Source organism: Macaca fascicularis, chromosome 14 (assembly GCF_037993035.2).
Source record: "Macaca fascicularis isolate 582-1 chromosome 14, T2T-MFA8v1.1".
Classification (NCBI taxonomy): Eukaryota; Metazoa; Chordata; class Mammalia; order Primates; family Cercopithecidae; genus Macaca; species Macaca fascicularis.
This window is the reverse complement of record NC_088388.1, coordinates 82,246,123-82,269,998: the sequence shown is the minus strand read 5'-3', so window position 1 is coordinate 82,269,998 and position 23,876 is coordinate 82,246,123. Positions and strand designations below refer to the sequence as shown.

The following is a 23,876-nucleotide window of genomic DNA, read 5'->3' as shown; positions in this document are numbered from 1 at the left end:
TATAGACAGGGTCTCTTCATGTTGGTCAGGTTGGTCTCAAACTCCCGACCTCAGGTGATCCGCCCGCCTCGGCCTCTCAAAAGTGCTGGGATTACAGGTGTGAGCCACCACTCCTGGCCATCCTAATGTTTTAAATAGCGATTTATATTTCCTCTTCATGAATTGTCTGTTAAAGCACTTGTGGGCGGAAATTAAGTTTTGTTCTTCTTTCAGTGTGCTTCGGGCCTTAGAAATGGTGTTCGTTACGTAGCTCTCACAAAGCTTTGAATACATATAGATAGAAACCTAGCCGTAATTGTTTAGAATCTTGCGAGAATAAGCCACTGCAACCGCACAACTGTGTGCCATTTTAGGATTTACCGAGAATACTCATGAGTATTGGTGCATTTTAATACAACTACTGTGCATTGATGCTTTCAGCATTTTACTATGCGCTGCAAAGTCTTGAGTGAGGTCTGGGAAGGATAAATGGTGAAAAATTAAGGAATTTCTCGCAGAAACGGAGGAATTCATCTTCCCTAAAGAAAGAATATACCGACTAAAATTAGTTGGTCCTCCCGTGCACCAGACGGCGAAGCAGCAGGATGTGACGCTGCACGGTCAGTGAGCGACTTGCTGGACTACACTTCCCAGAAGGTTTCTTTGGCCTCCGCACTACGCAATCACCCAGAATGCTCAGCGGCCGAGAACTTCAGGTCCCAGACTGCTGTGCGGCTAAATACGACTCCATCTCCCCCGACCCAAGCGCTTAATGGCCGCTGGCAATCTTGGGGGAGCCAGCTGTTGGACTATGCGCCGCTGCCAGGAAACAGGCGCCAGAAGGTTCTCCGACAAGATCCCGCCTTCCTAAGACGGTAAAGGCGTTCACAGGTCGGGAAGGGGCGGTGGGAGTAGCGGGACAGCGCTGAGCATTGCTCGTGAACTGTGGGTCGGCCTGCGAAGAGGCCCAGTTTCGTGGCACCACTGTGGCGCCCGCGCTGGAAGGTGGTCTTGTGACAGAGCGAAAACTACAATTCCCAGCATTCCTGCGGTGCCAGAACTACCTTGCCCGAAAGCCTGTGCGAGATTTACCCCGTCTTCCGCCTCCCGTCCGCCGGAAAACTCTGAGGCCATGAATAGTCGCCAGGCTTGGCGGCTCTTGCTCTCCCAAGGCAGAGGGGATCGTTGGGTTTCAAGCCCCCGCGGGCATTTCTCGCCGGCCCTGCGGAGAGGTGAGGCAAGGCGTCGTGTCATAGATGTCTGAGTGCTCTCTAGGGAGACGATGCCCGTGGGTCGCGCCTGCTCGAGCGAACGGGAAGAGAAGGTGCCACGCCCTCCTCCCCGATTCACGCCTTGTGCTGGCGACACAGCTGCCTGCTGCCCCGACTTGCCCAGCTCGCCCCAAGGGGCGAGGACTGAGGAAATCAGTGCCTTTCTGTTCTTAAAGCGAACCTTCGAAGGCCAGGGCTTCGCGCCCGGCTTCTTTCTCAGCCCTTGTTTCCCTTTTTTGGTGACAAGAGGCTAGTAATCTGGTAGGTTTGTCTGGAGGCAGCGTAAGGTAATCTGTGCTTGAGGGTGTCCTGATTTCTTTTGTGGCCTGATCTTTAGATTTTGTTTTTTTAGGTGCTGGCCTCGAGCCCAAGTTTTTGGTAGACAGCATCATAAATTTCAGATCACGTCTGCCTTATTCTCGCTGGAATTCTCAGTACTTTTCAGTCACATTGTAGACTTTGGGGAAAAAAGTGAATACTGGAACCTACAAGTTTCCAACCGGTTGGCACCCCTGTTAACAGGGTGTCCTGAAGACATCTAACTTTATTCCGAGAAACGTTTCTAGGGCTAGGTTTTTCTTGTTGTCGTTTTTTACCCCCCGTTTTTAAACTTCCCTCCTAGTTTTTAAACCGTTTTAAGGTTGTCCACAAAATAGGCGAATAGGCACCTCTTATCAACCTTAGCATTCTCTGTTCACCTTCTTGAATCTTCAGTGCCAGGTACCCTGAGCCAGTCGGTACCCAAACACTTCCACGCTGTTATTTATGCTCCATATTGTTACTTGTGCTGTTTTGCTCATTGTTTAATTTTAATCCACACCAGTAACAGCTGCAGTCAAAACTGCAGTTGTTGATCATCCGTCTGTAAGATTGCTCTTTAGCTGCCAGGATCATTCACAAGGTCTCTTTTGTTAGTTATTTGGGTGTTTAGCATAAATACACATTATGATGGATTTTACAAAAAGGAGGTAGCACTTTTGAATTCCAGGAAATCTTCCAACTTTCATCTTTGTTGACTTTTACAGGTGTGCTTCACATATCCAAATGAAAACAAAATTAAATGTTTTTAGAGAATGAACTTTGAAGTGCATATCATAATGCGAAATACATGACCATAAGTAAATGTTAATGTTTTAACGTAAAAGTTTTCCCACTTGAATCTGAGTGTGCTTGGAGAAACTTTAAATCTCTTCTTACAACTAGTAGGATTTGTGTCCTTCCTCACTAAACAAATATTGAATGTTTATTGTGTACAAGTAGTTTAAACTTGCCTAATAATGTTAATAATCAGGGGATTTGAAAACCTTGACCTCTGACCAGTGGAAGGACCTTAGTTATCATGATGCAACTAGTCTAGCACGTTAGTAGACCAGCATGTAAGAACATATGCTGTAATGCCTGTTCTATTGAGTTCCTGACAGAAAAGTAACTGACTATACACTGAAGTGTTTCAGCTGTAAAATTAGCAGTAAATTCATATAAAACTTGCAACTTAAATTTATTGGGACAACATTTTACATATTTGTTTGTTTGTTTGTTTCAAAAGTAAAATTTGACCTTTTCCAGCAAAGAGGAGCTTGGTGCAAGATAGGCCAGAGTTCCAGTCCGCAATCTATGACTTAGTAGTTTTGCCAAACTGGTTAAACCTTTAAACCCTTGAGTTTGTATCTCACTATTACAAACAAACAAATCCGCAAGATATAGCTATCAAAGAATCAAAAGTAGTAACAATGAAAGGAAAGGTTTGGAGTTTTGTACAGATGTTTAAGCCTGTACAAAACTTTTCAGGCTATTAAGGATCTGTTGTTCCACTATGAGCTAGAAACACTGATTCTGGGCACTTCATTTCCCCTACCTATTAATATGGCTGCGAAGACTTATTTATTTATTTATTTATTTATTTATTTATTTTGAGACAGGGTCTCTGTCACTCAGTCTCGTGTGCCTTGGTGCCATCTCGGCTCACTGCAGCCTCTGCCTCCCAGGCTCAGGTGATCCTCCCACTTCAGCCTCTCAAGTAGCTGGGACTACAGGCACATGCCACCGTGCCCAGCTAGTTTTTGTAATTTTTGTAGGGACAGGATCTTGCCATGTTGCCCAGGCTGATCGCGAACTCCTGGGCTCAAGCGATCCGCCTGCCTTGGCCTCCCAACTGCTAGGATTACAGGCATGAGCCACTGCACCTGGCCTGTAAAGACATTCTTAATGAGCGCTTATGCATTGAACTGCTCATGACCAGTTGGAATAGTGATTATGAAACCCTACTATGAATATCCAATGGTTTTTCCAGTTGCTTATGGCTTCCAAAGTGGAGTGAAACCCAAAGTTCTACTGCCAGTGGGTGTCAATACCTACCTCATAGGATTGGGAGGACTAAGCAAAATATTATGTGAATATCTTAGCACATTTAAGGAATAATGTTTTACATATCCTTCTGCATTCTCAGCTCTCCTAAGCCCCATAATAAATAGAAGCCAAGAGAATAGCAAAGGCAGCCCGTGCCTAGATTTTGCTGATTTCATTCATCCTGTCTGGATAACTTCTTTAATATTTAATGTAGCTGTACCATCATCCAAATAGCCATTCTTGATCCTTTATTCTCAAGGAGGGCCAAATGCGTCTCCTTTGTATTATTCATCATTGTGTATACATAATGCCAAGCACAGTGCCTTTCATTCAGCAAGTATCTATGGAGCATCCAGATTTGTGTAGGCATTGGGGATTCAGTAGTGAGCAAGAACAAATGTGGTCCCTGCTCTCAAGAACTGTATAGTTTAGTGCAGGGGTTGACAAACTTTTTCTGTAAAGAGCCCAATAAATATTTCAGGCTTTGTAGGCTGTAAGGTCAGTCACAACTATTTGCTTTGCCACTGTAGCATGAAAGTAGCCATAGATTAATCCATAAATGAATGAGCTGTGTTCTAATAAAACTATCTAGTTCTAATGAATAAAACTAGAAAAACAGGTGGTGGTAGTCTACAGGCTATAGTTGGCTGACCACTGGTCTCTTGGGGAGACAACTGAGAGTCATATAAATGTGTAAATTGTGAGAGGGTTTGCAAAAGAATCCTATGCAGTACTATGAAAAACCATCACAAGAGAGACATAACCCAAAGGACTCGTCAGGCTTTCCAGAGGAAGAAACATTCAGACTGAGCTCTGAAGGATAAACATGAGCAGGCAAAGAAAAAGAGAGCTTTCTGAACAGGGCAGGGGCTGGGCAAAGGCCCTGAGAAGGTAAAGCACATGGCATGTTTGTGGAATTAAAATCAAAGAGCCCTTGAAAGCAGAGGACCAGAGAGAGCATAGCAGGACATGAGACGAGCTACACCCTACAAAGATTTATTGGCTTGTTAAGGTATTTGGTCTGTATCCCAAATTTAGTAGGAAGCTGCTCTTTGTGTAAGGTATTCAGAGTGTTTGTTGACTAAGTCAGAGGAACTGTACTAATCCGCCTAGCTATGAGACCATAAGATCTTGGACTAATTACAGACAGTCCACAACTTAAGATAGTTTAACTTAAAATTTTTCGACTTTATCATGGTGCAAAAACAGTATGCATTCAGTAGAAACTGTACTTTGAATTTTGATCCTTTCCTAATCTAACAATAATGCATTGGCAGGGGCAGCAAGCCGCAGCTCCCCCAGTTAGCCATGGATCACAAGGGCAAATAACCAATACTTAGTATTGCCAGGGTTTTTTGGGTTTTGTTTTTGCATCCCATAATGTTTACAAAATGCCCATTTGGGTGTCTACATGAAATATTCAACACTTTATTGTAAAATAGGTTTTGTGTTAGATGATTTTGGCCAACTATAAGCTAATGTAAGTGTTCTTGGCGTGCTTGAGGTGAGCCCAGCTAAGCTGTGATGTTCAGCAGGTTAGGTGTATTAAATGCATTTTCAGCTCAGGATATTTTCAATTTATGATGGATTTAATGGGACATAACCCTTTTATAAGCTGAGGAGCATCCATACTTAGCCCTGAGCCTCAATTTACCTCATCCATAAAATGAGAATTTTAAGGATGGGGTAATAGATGTGAAAACAGTAAAATATTATATAAATGTTATTACTGATTTTTTTTCTAAATCCAAATAAACTTCTAATCAGGGATATGTAACTAAGAGTACCATCACTACTCCTAATGCAGTTGTTATTGAAATTACTGAAATCTGCCCCTTTTCCTCTAATTTTTCTTTTTCTCTCCTACCTTAGGTCTGATATTTACACACAAAGGCATGTTTCTTTACTAGATGACATTCAAGTGAAAAAGATTACTGACCAGTGTACCAATATGTGTGTTTTAAAACATTGCTCCACTTTTATTTACAGCTACTTGCTTTTATCTCTTCAGTTAAATAGAATTTTTTGGAGTATTTTAATAAATCTTTTATCATTTGAATTTAGAGTTTATTGTTAGGTTTTTTTAAAAAACAATATCTCTTTCCTGCCTTCTAGTCTATAAAATCAGTGAGAACATCATTCATGTCTGGTTTTGCTTATCATTTTACCCCTGTGCCTGGCACAAGTTCTAGCACTCAATAAATATTCATTAGGCTAGAAGGATATAAAGAAGGAATCACATTTGTTCTACACAGTACTGGTGGAAAAATAATGCCTGAAGTTGCAGTCTTTTTTTTTTCTTTCTTTCTTTCTTTTTTTTTTTTTTTTTTGAGACAGAGTCTCGCTCTGTTGCCCAGGCTGGAGTGCAGTGGCGTGATCTCAGCTCACTGCAAGCTCCACCTCCCAGGTTCACGCCATTCTCCTGCCTCAGCCTCCCTAGTAGCTGGGACTACAGGTGCCTGCCACCATGCCTGGCTAATTTTTTTGTATTTTTAGTAGAGACGGGGTTTCACTGTGTTAGCCAGGATGGTCTTCATCTCCTGACCTCGTGATCCCCTGACCTTGGCCTCCCAAAGTGCTGGGATTACAGGTGTGAGCCACCGCACCCAGCCTGCAGTCTTTTAAATATCTAGATATTTTAAGTGGCTTAGGATAAATAAGAGAAACAGCATGGAGTGTAAGATTTGAAGTCAGAAGAATCTGAGTCTGAATCCTAATTCTACCATTGGCTCTGTAAAGGTAACTCCTTTACCTTTCCTAGAAGTTGTTTATGGGCAGAGTACCTTATAATAAATTCATCAGCAATATACAGAAAAGGTCTTTACTGTGTCTAGGTTAAAACTTGGGGAATTTATTGAAATAGGACAAAAAGGGTTATTTCAGAAATGAGAATTTTTTTCTTAGGGTTCTTATGTTGATACCAGTAAATATGCCCATGATTTCAAATCAAATTCATTGATTGCATCAACAGTAAAACTTTGTGGCCCAACTATGTGCCAAAGCACTGTTCTAGGTGCTAAAGATACAGTAGTGAAAACCACAGTCAAAGCATCATGGAACTTCCATTCTGATCCAGAGATACAAACAGCAAACAAGATAATTTCATATTGGAACTGAGAACTATGTAGGAAATAAACTGTGGATATATAAGTGAGTGGGAGTATGGAAAGCTACTTTAAACAGGGATGTAAGTGTAAAAAATTTTCATAGCTCTTGAAAGACTGAGCACAGAGAAGAATTGAATTGTGTAGTTTCTGCTTTACAGTAAGTAGAGCTGAGGTGGTGATATCCAAAGCATTTGATGTGTTTTATTACAAGTTTATACTAACTCTTAACATTCCTGAATACCAAAGGAGGGAAAAGAAACATTTATTGAATGTTTAGTATGTACAGAAAAAAGTCAGAGACTTTTCAGATAAAAGAGAGGCTCAGAGGAGTCAATTAACTTGGGTGAGATGACAAAACTAGAAGAGCTGGAACTATATCATAAATGGATGGGGAAAATGCTTTGTAAGCTAAAGTAGGAAACCTTTATCAGTTACTATAAGAGAAAAAAAATGTCTTCTCTTTTCAGACTTCTTCACCACCACAACCAAGGAGGGATATGATAGGCGGCCAGTGGATATAACTCCTTTAGAACAAAGGAAATTAACTTTTGATACCCATGCATTGGTTCAGGACTTGGAAACTCATGGTGAGAAACATGGATACCTCCTGAAAGAAGAAAATTAATAGCACTCATAATAATTGCCTAGTCAAGACAGTATCACTGTTATGAACAATTAAGAGTATTTAAATAGACAATCCAATGAAATATTTTATAGTCACTAAAAATGATACTATTTGAGAAATACTTACTGATATGAGGAATGTTCAAGATATGTTAATTAAAAAAAGCATTGAAATATGTACAGAATGATTCCAATTAAGTGAAAAAGAAACTAGTTTCTAGGCTAATACTAAAGTCCATGTGGAAGTACAAATGTTTGAGATTAAAAAATCGGAAAATAAGCACAAAAAATTACCTGATATCAAAACAGTAATTTAAATTATGTGATATTAAAGGAATAGACTAATAGAACAAAATGGTATTCAGAGACACAGACATGAATTTAATGTGATGAAGGCATTACAAATTAGGGAAAGGAAGGACTATTTAATAAATGAGATAATAAATGACTAGCCACTGGGAAAAAATATATTAGATCCCCTTACTGAAAACTAAATTTCAGATAGATGAAAAGCTAAATAAATGTAAAAGAATAAGCAGTTTTATAAAAAAAAGGGGGCAAATGCTATAAACAAGCATAACACAGAAAAATAAATATAAATAACAAAAAGTATATGTAATGCTTAACCTCTCTACCAACCAAGGAAATGCAAATTTAAGTAACATTAAAATAACAATGTAATACAATTTTTTTTGCCAATTACTCAAAATAAAAAGTCATGTCTAGTGTTAATGTAGATGTGGGGAGATACAGAATGGGAATTAAAATTGTAGAGTACTTTTGGAGAGTAATTTAGCATTATCTGTCAATTTTTAAATTGTAACCATTATTTTAAAAAGAGTATAACAATTTAAATGTTGAGGAGTTACTCTCGCTGTTTATTTTGATAAGGATATACACTTTAAAATACCTATTTGCTGCCTACAGGATTTGACAAAACACAAGCAGAAACAATTGTATCAGCATTAACTACTTTATCAAATGTCAGCCTGGATACTATCTATAAAGAGATGGTCACTCAAGCTCAACAGGTAATACACTGATTACTACCGCTTCTGATACTTTCATTAGACAGTCATTTCATAACTACGTCTCTGTCTACCTAGTGACCTTCCAAACACGCTCGTATCTTCCTTGTTCTCTCTAAAGGGACCACACACACACATAAAAAAAAACACTGAATAAAGTCAGTATTTAGAGAGACTGAATAGTTAGAATAGTTGTAATAATGTTGTGGTAACAGAGATGGTATTTTGCCAAATCTTTGATGGGATGAGATCATTATATTGTGTTATTCATGAGTGGTGGTAGATTGTTAGTGAAACAACTTTTTCCCTCAAGAAAGCTCACCACAGAAGAGCTAATCTTTCTATATATTAAGTATGTTTTATTGCTGCTATACATACATATTGGTTAATTTTCACAGACATAGCTGGAAAGGACTTACATGACTGAGAAGGACTTTATAAATTCCCTAAGACGCCTTAATTTGACTGAATATAAAAATCCTAAAGTCAAATATAAGAATTTAACATGTAAGAGGCACAATGCTGTGTATTTTTCATATATTATTTAATCTCTAACAACCTTGAAAAGTAAGCAGAATTCTATTTGGCCACTGAAGACAGGCTTAGAGAGACTGAGTAATTTACAGGAGTTTTCACTGTGGTGATATGGACAAAAAGCAATAATTTTACATAAAGGACTGAATAAATGAGCTTAACTAGAATAATTTCATACTTGATATGAAACTAAGTCAGCTAGCAGGATGGGGGGAGAAAATAAAGTAATAAAGTCTTCTTATTCTGAGAATTTGATTATATTGTGATCCTGATTCAAATCTGAATATTCTCTGATGGCTCCATAGTAGTTACAAAAATCACACTTTTAATATATTTGGCTACTTAACAATGGATTATGTCTTTACATTTAAAGTTGTTAAAGATGGACACCTGTGCAGTTTTGTAGGCTTTTTGAGTCTGTATTTAAAGAATGAGGTAAAAAGAAGCTCTTAAGAGCCACATTAAGGCCGGGTGTAGTGGCTCACGCTTGTAATCCCAGCACTTTGGGAGGCTGAGGTGAGCGGATCACTTTAGATCAGAAGTTCGAGGCCAACATGGCAAAACCCTGTCTCTACTAAAAATACAAAAAAAAATTAGCCACGCATGATGGTGGGTGCCTGTGGTCCAAGCTACTCGGGAGGCTAAGGCATGAGAATTGCTGAAACCCAGGAAGCTGCAGTGAGCCAAGATCATGCCAGTACACTCCAGCCTAAGTGACCGAGCAAGGCTCTATCTCAAGAAAGCCACAATACAATCCCTTATTTTCAGGTTCAGACTCCACAAGTATGAAGTCTGTAATTAGCTTTCCAACTTTTGCCTATGTAATAGGCAAAAATCTCAGTAATAAGAATACATTATTTTTAATGTCATATAATTCCTTTATAGTGATATTTGGGGCAAACAGGACTGCCAGCCCCTAGAGGCCACATCTGTGTGACTTCTGAATTAATTCTCATAAATATGTCAAACAGAATTGAATAAAATGAACAACCCTCCTGAGTAATATATGAGGGTTAGAAAAGGCATGCGTCAGCAATGTCTGTTGTACACAGTTAAAAACTTTTATATAAGAAGTCCAAACTTCCTCCACATTAATACATTAGCATTAGACTATCGTGCTTCAGTCATTAGTTCTCTGTCCCATCGGTAATAATAATAGTTAACATTTCAGTGATAACCATATGCCAAGTACTATCTTAAGCATTATACATACATAATCTCATTTAATCCTCAGAACAACTCTTTAAGGTGTACCAGGTACTGTTACTATTTCCATTTTACCAATGAGGAGACCAGAGAAGTTAAATGACTTGCTAGCATCTCACAGTAAATGGCAGAGTTTGGATTCAAAGCTCGACAGCCTGACTCCAGAACTCATACTGTTTTTTTGGGGGGGCTTTCTTGTTTTTTTTCTAAACCGTTATACAGAGTCCTTAATAAGGTTGTACCTCATCTGCTTTTTCTTTTGGTAAAGGATAGATAAATTAGCAAGCTACATGATTTTAAGAAGTGTAGTGCTACAGGTTGAATATCCCTTATCTGAAATGCTTGAGACCAGAAGTGTTTTAGATTTCAGATTTTTTATTTTGGAATATTTCCTTTACACTTACCAGTTGCACATCCCAAATCTGAAATCCAAAATACTCCAATGCACATTTCCTTTGAGTGTCATGTCGGCACTCAAAAAGTTGCGGATTTTGGATTTCGGATTTTTGGATTAGGGATATTCAACCTGTAACAGTTATATTTTCTTTGTAAGACTGTCTTAAATCATTTCTACAAAATTGTCCTCCCTAATGAAGCAAAAGCTTATAGATCTATCAGGTAAATGCTACCTTTTCTTTCACATATTCTTTGTAGTGCCAAATATAGGGAAGATACCCAGGAATTTAAACAAAATTGGTTATGTTGTGCTGACAAAGGGCAATTATTTTAACTACATATCTATTTTGTTTTACTATCTGACTTCTGAGTCGTATCCAATACCATGGAATTTTCCAGTGGTAGAAAATCTCAAAATCAAAGTAATAAGAGATAAAACCCTTTCCATTTGGTTATTCAAAAAACAAGAACAAAACATTATTGTTTTGAGGAACTCTTAGGGTCTAAGGAAGCATTTTATTGAGATTCTTTTCATTCAAAGACTTACACATTTCTCTCCCCTAGGGAAATACCTTTTTCTTCCTTGAATCTTTTTCTTTTCATATTGATATTTCAGATATGTAAGTTTCATATTTACTTAACCAGTCAGCATTATACCTTGTAGCATGTTAACAAATGCATTTAAATTTCATGAAAAACAATTCCATAAATAAAAGATGGCTTTCTGTGGATCACTAGGTTATTTTTTTTTTGTTTTCTAGGAAATAACAGTACAACAGCTAATGGCTCATTTGGATTCTATCAGGAAAGACATGGTCATCCTAGAGAAAAGTGAATTCGCAAATCTGAGAGCAGAGAATGAGGTGATGCAAATTTTAATTTATTACTCATAAAATAACTGATCTCATAATAAGCATCCTACTTAGTGAATAAGTTAATAAGACCAACTAATAATTCCATGTGGTTAGTAAACAATAAGTTTTTAGATTTAAAAAGTACTATTTGTTTAACCATACCTAATCTTTTTCTATATAAATCATAGTGCTTTGCATACTGATAAGAATAAGAGTTACATTTTATACATATAAAACCACATAAAACAGAAAATCTTTGAGCTATGTGTATAAAATTTCTATATAATGGTTTCAGAGCTGAGAGTAATGTGGCATTTTCTATTTTATTTAATCCTGTACTAAATGTCTTTGTGACTTAAGAGAAAAGTGTATTTCTGTAATTAAGTCAGAATTTTAAGTTATGTTATCCACTGTAGCTTTTTAAATTTAGAAAATCAATTTTTAAAAGTATAATACAAAAACAAATGCATTTTGCTCATAACAATTATTTTCTGAATACAGTGGCTTACTAGTTTCTTTTGAAGATTTTTTTCCTTATCAATTGTGTATTAGAAATCCATAGATTGTCCAAATTTTGGTAATCTAGGGTTTCAGATTTTTTTAATCATAATATAGATTTGGTTTAATGCTAATTACATGTGATCTTTCCTGTACCTAGAAAATGAAAATTGAATTAGACCAAGTTAAGCAACAACTAATGGTAAGTGAATTTTTTCCTAGCTGTTAATTTCAGAACAAATATTCATAATAAGATCATTTTTTAAATATCTTTATTTTCTTTAAAGCATGAAACCAGTCGAATCAGAGCAGATAATAAACTGGATATCAACCTAGAAAGGAGCAGAGTAACAGATATGGTATTGTGCTTTTAAATGTACTTTCTTGGTTACTTCCTCCTTTTTAATTTTAGTCTTTTTTTTTTAACTTCCTGCTGCTTCATATCCTATAGTTTACAGATCAAGAAAAGCAACTTATGGAAACAACTACAGAATTTACAAAAAAGGTAAGGTAATATGTAAAAATGTCTCTTTTGTACAGTTCTTGTGCCTTGTATAACTGCTTTTATGTGTACCAGTTTATAAGTTTGGACTTTTAAAAACTAGCCCTGTAGAATCTCTGGCTTCCTCATAACTATTATAGTTAGCCAGCACTTCCGGGGAACCTGGCACCAAGTAGATCGTCATCCATGAGCCATGACCTTGAAGTAAGAATCAAGCTTTCCACATAGTGTGCCTTTTTAAACTAAATTACTTCTATAATAGAAAATAACTATTTTTTGGGCTAGGCACAGTAGCTCACACCTGTTAATCCTGCACTTTGGGAGGCTGAGGCAGGAGTTCAAGACCAGTCTGGGAAATAGAGCAAGACCATGTCTCAAAAAAAAAAAAAAAAAAGAACTATTTTTTAAAAGACAAAGATTCACTATTGGTATTTCATAATTGGTACTTAAATGAGTGCCTAGGTTCAGTTAAATAATTATCTTAAGGTTTTAAAAAAGCTATATATTAATAATATATAAACACTCATATTTAGTGTTTATTAATGTGCCAGATACCATTTTACATGCTTTACTTATATCTGTTACATCTGTCAATTAACTTAATATTCATATCAGTTTGTGTGATGTAGGCACTATTATTCCCATTTAAACAATTTGGAAAATGAAGCACAGAGGGGTTAAGGTCCCACAGTTAATAAGTGATGTCACTAGGGAAAGAACCTGGATTCTAAATCCCTAACTTGGAAGTACTGTTTTCCTTCTCAGTAATGCTACAATGTAATCATGACTTCATCTCTGTGGCTTGAGTAAAACCCAGCTTTCTGACTCAGCTTTGTCCTTTTCTTAAAAGTTCAAAGCCATTTGTCCACATTCTAACAGAAAATATATCACTCTTGCTTATAATTTAATAGAAGAGAAGGTCACATTTGTTCTTTCAGAGATCTTACTGTCTTCCCTTACTTCTTGGCCAGATAAAGGAGACAAGCAACAAAATCATCTTATATATTTAGGTATCAAATATGTTGTTATGAGGTTTTTAGAATATGCCCAGTATGTGATACTCCTAAAAGATGATCTCCAAATATGAAAGTAGAAGGAATGTAATTCGTCAGTTTATAGTGTTTTTTTATAATTTTTTTTTGATACTTTAAGTTCTAGGGTACATGTGCACAACATGCAAGTTTGATACATAGGTATACATGTGCCATGTTGGTTTGCTACACCCATCAACTCATCATTTACCTTAGGTATTTCTCCTAATGCTATCCCTCCCTCAACCCCTCACCCACCAACAGGCCCCACTGTGTAATGTTCCTGTATCCAAGTGATCTCATTGTTCATTTCCCACCTATGAGTGAGAACATGCGGTGTTTGGTTTTCTGTCCTCGTGATAGTTTGTTGAGAATGATGGTTTCCAGCTTCATCCGTGGCCCTGCAAAGGACGTGAACTCATCCTTTTTTATGGCTGCATAGTATTCCCTGGTGTATATGTGCCACATTTTCTTAAACCAGTCTGTCATTGATGGACATTTGGGTTGGTTCGAAGTCTTTGCTATTGTGAATAGTGCCGCAGTAAACATATGTGTGCATGTGTCTTTATAGTAGCATGATTTATAATCCTTTGGGTATATACCCAGTAATGGGATGGCTGGGTCAAATGGTATTTCCAGTTCTAGATCCTTGAGGAATCACCACACTGTCTTCCACAATGGTTGAACTAGTTTATAGTCCCACCAACAGTGTAAAAGTGTTCCTATTTCTCCACATCCTCTCCAGCACCTGTTGTTTCCTGACTTTTTAATAATTGCCATTCTAACTGGCGCGAGATGGTATCTCATTGTAGTTTTGATTTGCATGTCTCTGATGGCCAGTGATGATGAGCATTTTTTCATGTGTCTATTGGCTACATAGATGTCTTCTTTTGTGAAGTATCTGTTCATATATCCTTTCCCCACTTTTTGATGGGGTTGTTCTTTTCTTGTAAATTTGTTTCAGTTCTGTGTAGATTCTGGATATCAGCCCTTTGTCAGAAGGGTAGATTGCAAAAATTTTCTTCCATTCTGTAGGTTGCGCATTCACTCTGATGGTAGTTTCTTTTGCTGTGCAGAAGCTCTTTAGTTTAATTAGATCCCATTTGTCAATTTTGGCTTTTGTTGCCATTGCTTTTAGTGTTTTAGACATGAAGTCCTTGCCCATGCCTATGTCCTGAATGGTATTGCCTAGGTTTTCTTCTAGGGTTTTTATGGTTTTAGGTCTAATATTTAACTCTCTAATCCATCTTGAATTAATTTTTGTATAAGGTGTAAGAAAGGGATCCAGTTTCAGCTTTCTACATATGGCTAGCCAGTTTCCCAACACCATTTATTAAATAGGGAATCCTTTCCCCATTTCTTGTTTTTGTCAGGTTGTCAAAGATCAGGTGGTTGTAGAAGCATGGTGTTATTTCTGAGGGCTCTGTTCTGTTCCATTGGTCTGTATCTCTGTTTTGGTACCAGTACCATGCTGTTTTGGTTACTGTAGCCTTGTAGTATAGTTTGAAGTCAGGTAGCGTGATGCCTCCAGCTTTCTTCTTTTTGCTTAGGATTGTATTGGCAATGCAGGCTCTTTTTTGGTTCTATATGAACTTTAAAGTAGTTTTTTCTAATTCTGTGAAGAAACTCATTGGTAGCTTGATAGGGATGGCATTGAATCTATAAATTACTTTGGGCGGTATGGCCATTTTCATGATATTGATTCTTCCTATCCATGAGCATGGAATATTCTTCCATTTGTTTGTATCCTCTTTTATTTCGTTGAGCAGTGGTTTATAGTTCTCCTTGAAGAGGTCCTTCACATCCCTTGTAAGTTGAATTCTAGGTATTTTATTCTCTTTGTAGCAATTGTGTATGGGAGTTCTTCACTCATGATTTGGCTCTCTGTCTGTTATTGGTGTATAAGAATGCTTGTGATTTTTGCACATGAATTTTGTATCCTGAGACTTTGCTGAAGTTGTTTAGTTTAAGGAGATTTTGGGCTGAGACAATGGTGTTTTCTAAATATACAATCCTATCATCTGCAAACAGGGACAGTTCGACTTCCTCTTTTCTTGATTGAATACCCTTATTTCTTTCTCTTGCCTAATTGCTCTGATTGGCCCTGCCAGAACTTCCAACACTATGTTGAATGGGAGTGGTGAGAGAGGGCATCCTTGTCTTGTGCTAGTTTTCAAAGGGAATGCTTCCAGTTTTTGCCCATTCGGTGTGATACTGGCTGGGGGTTTGCATAAATAGCTATTATTATTTTGAGATACATCCCATCAGTACCTAGTTTATTGAGAGTTTTTGGCATGAAGGGCTGTTGAATTTTGTCAAAGGCCTTTTCTGCATCTGTTGAGATAATCATGTAGTTTTTGGTTTTGGTTCTGTTTATATGATGGATTACGTTTATTGATGCATATGTTGAACCACCCTTGCATCCCAGGGATGAAGCCGACATAATGGTGGTGGATAAGCTTTTTGATGTGCTGCTGGATTCGGTTTGCCAGTATTTTATTGAGGATTTTCGCATCAATGTTCATCACAGATATTGCTCTAAAATTCTTTTGTTGTTGTGTCTCTGCCAGGCTTTGGTATCAGGATGATGTCAGTCTCATAAAATGAGTTAGGGGGGATTCCCTCTTTTTCTGTTGATTGGAATAGTTTCAGAAGGAAACTATTTTGTACAGCTCCTCTTTGTGCCTCTGGTACAATTTGGCTGTGAATCTGTCTGGTCCTAGACTTTTTTTGGTTGGTAGGCTATTTATTATTGCCTCAATTTCAGAGCCTGCTATTTGTCTATTCAGGGATTCAACTTCTTCCTGGTTTAGTCTTGGGAGGGTGTATGTGTCCAGGAATTTATCCATTTCTTCTAGATTTTCTAGTTTATTTGCATAGAGGTGTTTATAGTATTCTCTGATGGTAGTTTGTATTTCTGTGGGGCTGGTGGTGATATCCCCTTTATCATTTTTTATTGCATCTATTTGATTCTTATCTTTTCTTCTTTATTCGTCTAGCTAGCGGTCTATCAATTTTGTTGATCTCTTCAAAAAACCAGCTCCTGGATTCATTGATTTTTTTGAAGGGTTTTTTGTGTCTCTGTCTCCTTCAGTTCTGCTCTGATCTTGGTTATTTCTTGCCTTCTGCTAGCTTTTGAATGTGTTTGCTCTTGCTTCTCTAGTTCTTTCAATTGTGATGTTAGGGTGTCAATTTTAGATCTTTCCTGCTTTCTCCTGTGGGCATTTAGTGCTATAAATTTCCCTCTACACACTGCTTTAAATGTGTCCCAGAAATTCTAGTATGTTGTATCTTTGTTCTCATTGGTTTCAAAGAACATCTTTATTTCTGCCTTCATTTCGTTATGTACCCAGTAGTCATTCAGGAGCAGGTTGTTCAGTTTCCATGTAGTTGAGTGGTTTTGTGTGAGTTTCTTAATCCTGAGTTCTGATTTGATTGCACTGTGGTCTGAGGGACAGTTTGTTGTGATTTCTGTTCTAAGTCTCTAAGGACTTGCGTTATGAATCTGGGTTCTCTTGTATTGGGTGCATATATATTTAGGATAGTCAGCTCTTCTTGTTGAATTGATCCCTTTACCATTATGTAATGGCCTTCTTTGTCTCTTTTGATCTTTGTTGATTTAAAGTCTGTTTAATCAGAGACTAGGATTGCAACCCCTCCTTTTTTTTTTCTTTCCATTTGCTTGGTAGATCTTCCTCCATCACTTTATTTTGAGTCTGTGTGCGTCTTTGCATGTGAGATCGGTCTCCTGAATACAGCATACTGATGAGTCTTGACGCTATCCAATTTGCCAGTCTGTGTCTTTTAATTGGGGGCATTTAGTCCATTTACATTTAAGGTTAATATTGTTATGTGTGAATTTGATCCTGTCATTATGATGTTAGCTGGTTATTTTGCCCATTAATTGATGCCCTTTCTTCCTAGCATCAATGGTTTTTACAATTTGGCATGTTTTTCCAGTGGCTGGTACTGGTTGTTGCTTTCCATGTTTAGTGTTTCCTTCAGGAGCTCTTGTGAGGCAGGCCTGGTGGTGACAAAAATCTCTCAGCATTTGCTTGTCTGTAAAGGATTTTATTTCTCCTTCACTTATGAAACTTGGCTGGATATGAAATTCTGGGTTGAAAATTCTTTTCTTTAAGAATGTTGAATATTGGCCCCCACTCTCTTCTGGCTTGTAGAGTTTCTGCCAAGAGATCCACTGTTAGTCTGATGGGCTTCCCTTTGTGGGTAACTCGACCTTCCTTTCTGGTTGCCCTTTAACACATTTTCCTTCATTTCAACCTTTGTGAATCTGACAATTATGTGTCTTGGGGTTGCTCTTCTCGAGGAGTATCTTTGTGATGTTCTCTGTATTTCCTGAATTTGAATGTTGGCCTCCCTTGCTAGGTTGGGGAAGTTCTCCTGGATAATATCCTGAAGAGTGTTTTCCAACTTGGTTCCATTCTTCCCATCACTTTCAGGTACACCAATCAAACGTATATTTGGTCTTTTCACAGACTCGCATATTTCTTGGAGGCTTTGTTCATTTCTTTTTACTCTTTCTTCTCTCACCTTGTATTCTCACTTTATTTCATTCATTTGATCTTCAATCACTGATACCCTTTCTTCCACTTGATCAAATTGGCTATTGAAGCTTGGGCATGCATCACAAAGTTCTGATGCCATGGTTTTCAGCTCCATCAGGTCATTTAAGGTCTTCTCTATGCTGTTTATTTTAATTAGCCATTCATAATGTTTTTTCAAGGTTTTTAGCTTCCTTGCGATGGGTTTGAACATCTTCCTTTAGCTTGGAGAAGTTTGTTATTACCAACCTTCTGAAGCCTGCTTCTGTCAACTCGTCAAAGTCATTCTCCATCCAGCTCTGTTCCATTGTTGGCAAGGAACTGCAATCCTTTGGAGGAGAAGAGGCGCTCTGATTTTTACAATTTTCAGCTTTTCTGCTCTGGTTTCTCCCCATCTTTGTTGTTTTATCTACCTTTGGTCTTTGATGTTGGTGACCTATAGATAGGGTTTTGGTGTGGATGACCTTTTTGTTGATGCTGATGCTATTCCTTTCTGTTTGTTTTCTTTCTAACAGTCAGGTCCCTCAGCTGCAGGTCTGTTGGAGTTTGCTGGAGGTCCACTCCAGACCCTGTTTACCTGGGTATCACCAGCAGCAGCTGCAGAACAGCAAATATTGCTGCCTGATCCTTCCTCTGGAAGCTTCGTCCCAGAGGGGCAGCCACCTATATGAGGTGTCTTTCAACCCCTACTGGAAGATGTCTCCCAGTTAGGCTACACGGGGGTCAGGGACCCACTTGAAGAGGCAGTCTGTGTGTTCTCAGAGCTCAAACGCGGTGCTGGGAGAGCAACTGCTCTCTTCAGAGCTGTCAGAGACATTTAAGTCTGCAGAAGTTGTCTGCTGCCTTTTGTTCAGCTATGCCCTGCCCACAGAGGTGGAATCTAGAGACAGTAGGCCTTGTTGAGCTGTGGTGGGCTCCGCCCAGTTCAAGCTCCCCAGCCACTTTACCTACTCAAGCCTCAGCAATGGCAGACACCCCTCCTCCAGCCAGGCTGCCGCCTCACAAGTTCCATGTCAGACTGTTGCGCTAGCAGTGAGCAAGGCTCCGTGGGAGTGGGACCTGCTGAGCAAGGTGCAGGAGAGAATCTCCTTGTCTGCTGGTTGCTAAGACCTTGGGAAAAGCACAGTATTTGGGCAGGAGTGTCCCATTTTTCCAGGTAGTCTGTCATGGCTTCCCTTGGCTAGGAAAGGGAAATCCCCTGACCCTTTGCGCTTCCTGGGTAAGGCAACACCCTGCCCTCCTTCAGTTCACCCTCTGTGGGCTGTACCCACTGTCCAACCATTCCCAATGAGATGAACCAGGTACCTCAGTTGGAAATGCAGAAATCACCCATCATCATCTGCATCAGTCACACAGAGCTGCAGACCGGAGCTGTTCCTTTTTGGCCATCTTGGAATGCTTAAAATTTTTTTATACCACTATGCTTTTACTGTTTCCCCAATTAAGACTTTTGTATCACAATTAGCCCATAAGTGAGGGTTTCTAATGTAAATGCTTTTGTCCATTTAATACAAAGGAACAAAATTAAGTTCTCTTATTTATTCTGGTTTACTACAGGATACTCAAACCAAAAGTATTATTTCAGAGACCAGTAATAAAATTGACGCTGAAATTGCTTCCTTGAAAACACTGATGGAGTCTAACAAACTTGAGACAATTCGTTATCTTGCAGGTAAGACTGTCAGAGAAAGAAATTGCCGCCATCTCATTTTCCTGTTAGTTCCTACCTACCAAGGTAACTGAGCAGGCACAGGAGAAAAAGGAGGAGCTATAAAACACGGCTCCTTTATTGCTTGGTCCCCTGTAGTGCTTAAAGAAGGTTCTAGTCTTAGGATATTTGTCGGATTATTGGGTTTTTTTTTTAATACTTCTAATTTTTATTATAGCAGATTCCAAATTAGACATAGCCAAAGGAAGGAACATATAGGGTGTAGTATGGGACAGTTCTAAATGTTAAGCTGCTTTCATCCTCACAGATAGATGTGTTACCCTTCAGAATATAAGTTTAGCAGGCAATTCTGCAGCTTACTAATAGAAAAAGCATGTGGATATAAAAGAAATATATAAACACAAGCACAAAAATGATAGAAGGATAAACTCTGTATTCTACAGTGAAAAAACAAAATGAAAATTTTCTTTGTATTGCTTATGTTCTTCCATAAAGATTTGAATGAGGTTAGAGAAAAAAGATCAAAAAAGTAGATATAAGCCCATTAAAAACCTGGAGGAGGGGGAGATGACCTTACCTTAAATCAACTGATTCAGCACAGATACTACCCCAAAATTAGATTATTTGTCACATACTGAGCTCCTCAGGTACCATTTGAGGAGGGCCCAGCCCAGTGATTTAGAAAGAATGCCCTAGTCAACTATTACTTGTCTTTTTTCTTTCCTTTTATAAAAAGTAATGTATTTTCATTATAAACTATTCACAGAATTCAAAAGCAGTAAAAGTGAAAGCACCTCCCCATGTATATTTACTATTAGTAGTAAACATTTTCTAGTCTTTTTCTTCTATATATAAACATCTTATATACTTTATAAAAATAATTAGATCACGTATTTTTTATAGTCTACAACTTTTAAAAATTTGACCAAATGTCCTATTTCTTTCCACATCAATACACACAGACATATTTTTATTAGAAAGCACAGTATTCCCTATATGAAAATGCTGAAATTTATATATCCAGTCCTCTATTAACAGGCATTCTTCCTCCAGTTTTTCATTATTAAGGACAATACTGTATTGAACAGCCATATATATGTGTTACGTTTGAGTAAATATACATATACACACACATATCTTTGTACCCCCATGCTAGTATTTCTATATAACAACTTGCTATGTACATTTAAATTTTGGGGTCAAAAAGATATGCACATTTAAAATGTTTGATATTAACAAATTGCTGTCTAAAAGAAAACTGCTGGTTTATACTCTTAGTCATTTTCTGGGCAGTCACCACTGATGTTGAGGTGCCAGCAGGGTTGAAGATGGAGCCCCCAGCCATCAGCTGAACCATGGAAGGGGCACAAGTAAAATAGCCTACCTACAAGCATAATTGGAATCAGAACTTACTGTTTACATCTGTGAATGTGTGCCTCAATTTCTCATACCAGCTTTCTCCATAAGTTGGAAACATTAGCACCTAGACTCTTTTATCATTCCACTTTAACTAATCAGGAGAGATTGCCCTCTTTGCTTAGTTCCAATTTGTGAAATCCTCAGAAAGAAGTCTGAATGGTTCATCCTGGGTCAGACACCACCTTTTGATCCAGAACACTGCCACCAAGGAATAATAGCAATTTCCATTTAATCTTTGTAGATAATGTGGCAGATTTTGCTCTTGGCAGATAAATAATGAAAGCTAATGTTTACAGAGTGCTTAAAATGTACCAGGCACATGCTCACCCAAGCATTTTACATATATGTAGAATGTCTCCCTAGACAGGGTATAGAGGATAAACAGCAAACTTAAATAATTTGGAGATGGCTCCATAGTTACTACAACAATAGCCATGAGAAATAAAAGCTGAAATAACAGCAGCAAGACATGAGAGAGAAACTTAAATGTAGTAATGATTGTATACTCTACTGAAGGAACAAAATACCTCCCACCTCACAATAAGTAAGTGTTCATTTGGTTATCTAAAACTTAATTTATCAGCTGTTGAATCAGCAAGGATGTAACCACTTAGATAGCACTATGTGACTCAAATAAATGACAGATTGAGTCTTTCAGGTGTCACAGTATATAATAAGGATAACAAATTTTTTGTGTGTTTTTTTATTAAAAGAAAAAAAAAAGGCGTTGGAGTCAAGTACACTTAGTCTTTTTTTTTTTTTTTTTTTGAGATGGCGTCTCACTCTGTTGCCCAGGCTGGAATGCAGTGGTGCGATCTCAGCTCACTGCAACCTCCGCCTCCCAGGTTCATGCCATTCTCCTGCCTCAGCCTCCCAAGTAGCTGGGACTACATGCGCCCGCCACCATGCCCAGCTAATTTTTTTTTTGTATTTTTAGTAGAGACGGGGTTTCACCGTGTTAGCCAGGATGGTCTCGATCTCCTGACCTCGTGATCTGCCTGCCTCGGCCTCCCAAAGTGCTGGGATTACAGGCGTGAGCCACCGTGCCCAGCCCAAGTACACTTAGTCTTAAATCCTGCCTCCACTATTTGCTGGCGATGTAATGGGGTATATTACCTCGTCTGTACAACAGGGATAATACCACCAATCTCCTGGTTACTGTGTAATTGCTCAGCATACTAGCATACTACCCGACACGTGGCAAATAGTAGCAGGATCAAATGAGAGAATATATAATTGCCCAGTGGCAGTAAGACTAGAAACTTTGTGTTATTACTTCTCAAATGTCCTTCTTTGTATTTCTTAGAGATGCCTAATCCCATTTATTAAAACTGAGACAATGATCTTATCATTAACCAAGTTTCAGTAAGTAGTAGGATCAAATGGGATGGTGTACAAATGGGTTTATACATTATGAATAACTTTACTTTGAAAGGCTAATTTCTTGTGTCTTTATTCACAAAAGTTTTCTCTTCATCTCTAACTTGTTTGTTTTTAAAATTCATTCATTGGTATTTTAAACAAACTGGAAACTAGGGAGTCCCTAAAGGCCACACACAGACTTACCTTCTAAAAGCTGGGAAAACTGAATTTTTTTTTAATCCAAAATTATGTAACATAAAGTACAGGTAGTATATTAACTATTTTAAAAACCTGATGCTGCTTCTGCCTTTTCTTCTACCTCATTGAGTTTAAAGAGTTTTTATTAAGATTTTTTTTTAACAATTATGAGAAATTATTTTAAAATGCACTGAAAAGGCAATTAAAATTCTCTTCTCATAGATATATGTATATTTTACTAGCCTAACTACATAATTTTTAATACAAGAAAGATTTCATTTATCATGAGATCTGAAGTTAGAGCTTATAATTATTTATAGTAGTCAATAATGTTAATGTTAATGATTTTAAATACAGTTTATATGTTCTAAATGACATATAATTTACATTTGAATATACAGGTGCTTTTAAGAATTGGGCATTAATGCTGTCCTTAAGAATGTCTTTCATCCTTAATTTTCTAGGGAATAAAAAACAGGATAGAAAATTGCTTGGATTTCCTGTTTTTTTGCTCTTCACTTAAAGATAACATTATTCTCATTAGCTCTGCAAAATAATACAAATACAAGACCTATAACACAGTTTCTTCTTTTCACAGCTTCGGTGTTTACTTGCCTGGCAATAGCATTGGGATTTTATAGATTCTGGAAGTAGTAGTAATGCTCATACTGCCATGGCTGTTGGCTTCTTAGAACACCAAACCAGGAGAGATTTACTTTGAACATTGTCAGTTGCAGCAAAAATTTACTACACAAGATTATTCAAAGTATATATGGACTAAAAGAGGAATATTTTAGAAAGAGATATTTTGTCTTTATTGTGTGTGTCTTTAGTATATTGAAAAGCTGTCATTCAGACCTGGTTTGAGATGGAAGAGCATTTTGTCCTTTTTGATAGTTCATAGAAATCGAACCAGAGTTTTCTTGTGTTTGCTTGAACAATTGTGTAAATCATACAGGATTTTGTTGGTATTGGTTGAATATTTGAAAACTATTCCCTAGCCTACATATTTATTAATTACTGAATTAACTTTCCTGATAACCATTGCATAATTACATTTTTTTTAATAAAATAAAAGACTATTACAACAAAGTTGTGTGGGTTTTAAAAGTAACTTACCATATAGCGGGAGATTGATTTCTTTTTGGTAATGAACTAAAACAATAAATTTTAAAATGATTGATAGGCCAGGTGCGGTGGCTCACACCGGTAATCTCAGCACTTTGGGAGGCTGAGGCAGGCGGATCACTTGAGGTCAGGTGTTCTAGACCAGCCTGGCCAACATGGTGA

At 37.7% G+C, this 23,876-nt stretch overlaps 2 protein-coding genes across 16 annotated transcripts in view; one reads left to right on the top strand and one right to left on the bottom strand.

Annotated features, from left to right (window-relative positions):
• ANKRD42 (ankyrin repeat domain 42) overlaps window positions 1-23,876 on the bottom strand; it is a 196,541-nt gene that overhangs the window by 93,822 nt on the left and 78,843 nt on the right. For 8 of the 10 annotated variants that reach the window (XM_005579229.4, XM_074014930.1, XM_045371218.2 and 5 more), the window contains one exon: window positions 6,950-7,310. The exons of the other annotated variants lie outside the window; for them this stretch is intronic. In XM_005579229.4, coding sequence (XP_005579286.2) covers window positions 7,286-7,310 — 25 coding nt within the window. In that variant the 3' untranslated portion in view covers window positions 6,950-7,285. Of the gene's footprint in view, window positions 1-6,949; window positions 7,311-23,876 lie in introns of those variants that run through there. 10 annotated transcript variants of the gene reach the window in all.
• On the top strand, window positions 747-23,678 carry CCDC90B (coiled-coil domain containing 90B). 6 transcript variants are annotated; one of them, XM_065528804.1, is made up of 10 exons: window positions 747-854; window positions 5,469-6,335; window positions 7,171-7,290; window positions 8,255-8,358; window positions 11,253-11,354; window positions 12,004-12,045; window positions 12,131-12,202; window positions 12,295-12,348; window positions 19,496-19,610; window positions 23,185-23,678. In XM_065528804.1, the coding sequence occupies exons 4-10, from the start codon at window positions 8,338-8,340 to the stop codon at window positions 23,238-23,240; spliced, it is 462 nt and encodes a 153-aa protein (XP_065384876.1). In that variant the 5' UTR covers window positions 747-854; window positions 5,469-6,335; window positions 7,171-7,290; window positions 8,255-8,337; the 3' UTR covers window positions 23,241-23,678. The 6 variants fall into 6 exon arrangements, with proteins under 6 accessions (XP_065384876.1, XP_065384874.1, XP_015291041.1 ...); XM_065528802.1 differs by lacking the exon at window positions 5,469-6,335 and adding an exon at window positions 1,021-1,211; XM_065528803.1 differs by lacking the exon at window positions 747-854 and adding an exon at window positions 1,096-1,211.